The following is a 6,105-nucleotide window of genomic DNA, read 5'->3' on the forward strand; positions in this document are numbered from 1 at the left end:
TAGTAAACCAAGTTAAATCACGATTTAGATAGTTTTTAGTTTCGAACTTTGATATTAAGGATAAACTAGATTCTAACCCGTGCATCCGCACGGGAATATTTTTTATTGTTTAACGAATTTTGTAGTATAATTTGTGTTTTTGAGTTTAGATATAATTATTTTTATAAATATATTTTTTAAGAAGTGAAAATATTGATTTTTGTGTTTAGATATATTTTTATAGTATTAAAATTAATTATAATTAAAAAAATATAATTTTAACCCATCCGCTAATATTAATTCAAAATAAACTATTATAAAAACATAATTATAACTTTTTCGTTCATATTACCGTATAATATAAATATTTGTTAAAAGTTTGAGATGTATTAACAGTATATTTAGCATTATAATTTTTTTAAATTTAATCAACGAAGGGAGTGTACAACTGGTTTTTCAAACCACATTATAGTGTATGCAATAATTTTTAATTTTTTATGTTTTTATTTTGTATGAAAAATATATTTTCGATATACATGTATAATTAAAAATTAGTGATTTTAGTTACCAAAATATTTTTAACCCGGTTTTTATATATATTTTTAGTTCTATGAATTTTAAAAATATATTTTTAATATTTAAATTATACATTTGAATTTTACTTATTATTTTATTATTAATTTGTAAATAAATCATAATCTTAAATATATTATATAAGCAACATAAATATCATATCATTTACATCATTATAAATATTTTATATTTCAAATATGACCATTATTTTTTATATGTGAATTAATTTTTTTTCAAAAATTCTAGATATTTTTGATAAAAATGTTTAATAGTATAGAAATTATTTAAATTAGAATCTTTAAATCAAATTTAAATTAATATCTAATTTATTATTTTTAATCAAATTAAATCAAATCAAATCAAATCTAAATTACATATATTTAAAAGAACTCTAAAAATATTTAAATTAATAACTAATTTTCGAAATTAAATATAAATAATTATTAAAATTATTTTTAAACACTTTAAAAATTAGGAGTGTTTGGAAGCAAGTACTAAATGTGCTTATGTTTTAATATAATAGATATATTTTGAATTTTTGAATTGGAATAAATTCGTTGCAGATCCACGACGAAATCGAAACTTTGAATACATCTATTACTATATATCATGAGAGGACACATATTTAATAATTGGGTCTTTTATGGGCCGTTAACTCAATAAGCAAAGAAGTAAGCGGCGTCCGGTTTATCTATCTATCCCTGAAAATTGATTGAGATTTTTTTAGGGTTTCAGTCGCTGAGAAAATCGATTCTTCTTCTTCTTCTTCATCAAACAGAGACGATCTCTACCGCCATGGATCCTTCCCTCGCTAACAACCAGGAATTGCTTCAATTCCTCACCGTAAGTCTCCTTTCTCTGTTCCAATCAAGTCTAAATATTTCTTCTTGTTTAAAGTTCTTTACCTCGAAAATACGTTGAAACTGAGTTTCATGTCTCGTAGTTTTACTTTATATTCTCTTCTTTAAGAGTTAGGAAAATGAAATTATAAGTAGTTTCTATCTTCAATTCCTGCCTGGATTCATGAAAAACCGTTCCTTTTGAATCGAATCAAATCAGAGCAATAAAAGAAGAAAAAAAAAGTTGTATTTCTTTATGGTTTAAATTAGTGATCTTCCTCATGTTTGGTTTAGTTGGTTTAAATTTTGTGCCAATATGTGTTTACAAGAATCGTTTTTTTTGTTTTGTTTTGGTCATGGGTTTGTGGCAACAACAAGAAAAAGCAAGAGTAATGTTTGGTTTAAATTAGTGATCTTTATCATGTTTGGTTTAGTTGGGTTTGCTTAAAATCGATTTTTGTGCTAATATGTATTTACAAGAATATATATTTTTCTTCTTGGCAATGGGATTGTGGGAACAGCAAGAAAAAGAAAGAGCAATGGTGAACGAAGCGGTGGCGAAGCTGACGAGCTCGTGCTGGGACAAATGCATGACGGACAAACCAGGAAGCAAAATCAGCTCGAGCGAGTCCTCTTGCCTCACTAACTGCGTTGGGCGTTACATGGATATGAGTATGCTCATCATGAAACGATTTCAGTCGCAGTGATTGATTGAATTGAGATCATCATGACACTTCCCTTTCTTTCCTTTTTAATCTCTTGGCAAGTGTTGAATCCAACAAGAGTATTCTCGGATAAGTCGTTGTCGGATTTGTTTTAATGGTAATGTGATTGAGATTGTTATTGATGGATAATGATAATATTAATAGATAAGTGTGGAGTTAATAAAAGGAGAGTAGGAAAATAAGTATGATTGAGATTGTTATTGATAACTAGTGATCAGTGGATACGCAATGTATTAGGGCAATTAGTGGTAATTTAGTGGAATAAAGATGAATGGAATTGGGATAATAATAGAAGAACAACTTTTTAAAATTTGTTTTAGCACTTAACTTTTCTCAAAAGGAATTGATGAAACTTTTTGCCATTGCGTTTTCACTTCAAATGGTGATAAGTTTAGAGACGTCTTGTTTATTCTAGTTAAGTCTACTAATTTGATTTCAAATTTTCAATACATTCGAATATGTCTAATGATTATGTTTAAATGCCAATCTGCAAAAAATACTCAAGAAATAAACAGTTGGATAAAATATGGCCCAATACAGTGCCCAATATATCACTGTAACGTGGGCCGATATAGTAAAAAAAGATGGGGTGAAAGTAAAGAAGGTCCTACCGGGATTCGAACCCAGGTCGCTGGATTCAAAGTCCAGAGTGCTAACCACTACACCATAGAACCTAACTTGATGAGGGAAACGCACAAGAAAAACTTAATTCTATTCAGTATGTATTTGTTTTAGATGCATAGGTTTAACGATAATTCATGAATACTTTATCACTTCAATTTTCTAACAAAACAAGTTTTAATCAAACACATCAAAGAGAAAGGGGTGAGAATATAGTATGTTGAATGTCCAGAATATAAAAACAGGATCCGAATATCTAAACCAGAATCGAATCGAAATAGAATTATGGAACCCGAACCAAAATCTATAAAAATATTTGATAGGTTCTAAACACTTATATCTGAAGAATTGTAACCAAATCAGAATTAAACCGGAACTAAATTAGAATTGAATCAAAACCAAACCGAAAATTGATCGGATATCCAAAATATAATTATATACCCTTAAATATTAGTTATTTTTTGGATATTTAGGATATTTTGTGTATATTTTTGGTTTGATGGATATATTTTCTTTAGTTTTTTAGGGGTTTTAGATATATTTTGGGTTTATGAGTATATTTTTGGGTTTTAAGGTATTTTTAGGTTTTTTGGTATATTTTGGATTAAAACAACCTGAGTTGAACCAAATCTAAATTATTTAAGGTATTTGTCAGTTCTCAAAATTAAAAACCGAACTAACTAGAACCCAAGCCGAACCGAATACCTGAATGTCCAAGCCTAACTACTACGTTAATTTGACTTTAATCTTATTATATTTATACTTGATCACATTAACACAGTACATAGACTAACACTGAAAAAGATGGGGTCAAACCTGTGTGTGTGTTTTTTTTATTGTTTTTTTACTCTTTTACGTTCAAATCAGTATCTTTGACCATATAAGACTCGGTTCAATATCATACAAAACTGGAAACAAATAAATGAATGTTAAGTTACCCCAATTTAGATGAAAGAAAAGTTTTAAAAGCAGCTTCTAGTAATTTCACGGAATGAATAAATTCGATTGGTTAAAGACATAGAGTTTTGGCAACGAAAAAAAAAAAAAGACAAGAGTTACAAAGTGGATTTTAACGGGACATATTGGAAAATGCATCATTTTTAGATAGGTCAAATGTAACTAAGAAACAAGTTTTAAACAAAATTACGAGAGATTTCCGTCAAATGTAACTAAGCTGCAGGTTTTAAATAAAATCAAGAGAGAACTCCAAAAATCTATTATATAAAGACTCAGTTGAGTCTCACAAGCTTGACACATAAGCACTTTATATTTTGACACATCAGATTTTGAAAAAAAATAATTTTCTCAATCCCCAAAAAAAAATTTAATTCATCAACCATGACACAAATACAAAAATAGTTTATATCTCGAACTTGTAGTGTTACCATTTCGTAAAGCACACCCGAAAAAATTGAACGACACTAAAATAAATTCAAAGAATCAAGAGCCATAATCATATGTTATTATAAAATAGAGCGGCATTCCACCTATTTTTCAGCTTTCTCTTACACGCTCAAAGAGCTCCAGAAATCAGATATAGCGCCATTGCAGTCACGTTCATAACCAACATTGGGAAAGAATTAAAGTCTTCAAATAACATATCCAAAATACAGATTTTTTGTGTTACTTTTGTTTTAGTGATTGTGGCTTTTGGTATTTCAGATCAGAAATGCGATCAAGTACATGGATATAATCACTCTATGTGTCTACGAGGAGGCAATGATAACCAATCATTCCCTCATAGAAAGAGGGCTAGGAACAAGCTGTATGTAGCGTAATTACACAATATATATATATATATATATATATATCAATATTCCTATTTTATGTATATATAAGAAAAACTTTATGAGCCATTAAAATAATTATTTCTTGTTTTCATATTAATATAGAGTTTTATGCGCGTTTTTTTTTGTTCGAAAAACATTTAAAAAATCATAAATAGTTTCTATTTATTGCATACATGAAAAATAATGATATTTTTGTATTCGTAATGCTCTGGTGCCTAACAATATTAGGTTTAGAGCAGATGATATAACAAACGAAGTTAAAGTTTTAGAGGTATTTTGTTTTCTGTTCAATTTATGTTTATAGTTTTCGTACATCTTTTGTAGATATATAAGACTGACATATAGTGAATGTTTAACTCAATATAAAATTAGCTATAAAAATTTTTTACGTAGCGCCTTATTTTTCTGTCACATAGACAAAATTCTTTATGTATCAGGAGAATATAATGCCCAAACTCTATCATATTTATTCTATTGACGTCCAAACTTTATATTTTTTTAACAAAAAAAAGATTATTTAGAAAGAAATTATTGTTTTTAATATTTATTACCCTAAGCAGAACTCAAAGGATTTGAGATGAGATTTAAAAGCTAAGCTGAAACAAACAAACACAATATTTTGTATTTTATTGTGTATCGATGAGTGTATGTATTTGTTAACTTTATTTCATTAGTAAAAAACAGAAAATATATAATAAACAGACAGATATATGTCTAATAATAATTTAAAGAGATAACCATAGAAAGTGATTTGCGATTACATAATTCTATCATGATTTAGAAAATTGAAATTTGCATACAATATTAAGTTTATTTGATAAACTAAACTATTATATATATAAAAATTACCGCGTGTACACGCGGGGTTTTATATAGTTATAATTAAAGATTAGGAAAGAATTAGGGTTTCCTATATACTTAAAACTCAGAAGAACAAGACGGATTTGAACATTTTTCTGGTTACAAACGCACTTTATCTATAGATTAAATAAGTACATATTCTGTGTATCACTGATGCTATAGGAAAAAAAAAAAAAAAATTGGATTTGTGCGTTCTAGCATTTCAGCTTTTGTATTCTTGTCGTGTGGGGACAATGTACAAGAACAACTCTAGGAATAATTCACGTAGTATTCACAGGTTGCTTAGTTCCGATGAGAAGCTCTGGCTCTCGTCCATTTAATGAAAACAATGTGGATACGTCATAGGTGGCTACTGTTGGATAGAATTCGAAGACGATAATAGCCAATTATACACATTACTCAAATCAACCTCTATGCAGAAACCATCCCATGTAAAATGTACTTTAAAACATAAAGATTGGGAGACAATTTTATTGGGACAAGATTCCATGTGGTTCGAAGGGAAGGAAACAAAAGGGCAGACCATTCCATGTGATTATTGTTGTTACTATTCTAATTTGTTTTGCAAATTATTTAACCATTTAAACGATAACTATAAGATTTTATTTATTGTTTTTAGGGATTTAAATCTGTATGGACTGGAATAAAGTCCTCCTTTTTGAGCGAGTAGAGCAATGCAACAGACTAAACTCTCTGTGGTCAGTGTCCTATAAGAAT

The 6,105-nt window shown here is 28.3% G+C and overlaps 1 protein-coding gene and 1 non-coding gene across 2 annotated transcripts; one reads left to right on the forward strand and one right to left on the reverse strand.

The window, feature by feature from the left end:
• The first annotated feature begins 1,203 nt into the window (after positions 1-1,203).
• Positions 1,204-2,276, forward strand: LOC18018002 (mitochondrial import inner membrane translocase subunit TIM8). The gene is made up of 2 exons (XM_006401997.2): positions 1,204-1,395; positions 1,913-2,276. Exons 1-2 carry the CDS (start codon positions 1,348-1,350, stop codon positions 2,096-2,098), a joined length of 234 nt encoding a protein of 77 aa, XP_006402060.1. The 5' UTR covers positions 1,204-1,347; the 3' UTR covers positions 2,099-2,276.
• Positions 2,277-2,718: 442 nt separating this feature from the next.
• TRNAQ-UUG lies at positions 2,719-2,790 on the reverse strand. The gene has a single exon. It is a non-coding gene; the product is annotated as a tRNA-Gln (tRNA).
• Between the last annotated feature and the right edge of the window lie 3,315 nt (positions 2,791-6,105).

Source organism: Eutrema salsugineum, unplaced genomic scaffold (genome assembly GCF_000478725.1).
Source record: "Eutrema salsugineum unplaced genomic scaffold, Eutsalg1_0 scaffold_2, whole genome shotgun sequence".
NCBI classification, from domain to species: domain Eukaryota; kingdom Viridiplantae; phylum Streptophyta; class Magnoliopsida; order Brassicales; family Brassicaceae; genus Eutrema; species Eutrema salsugineum.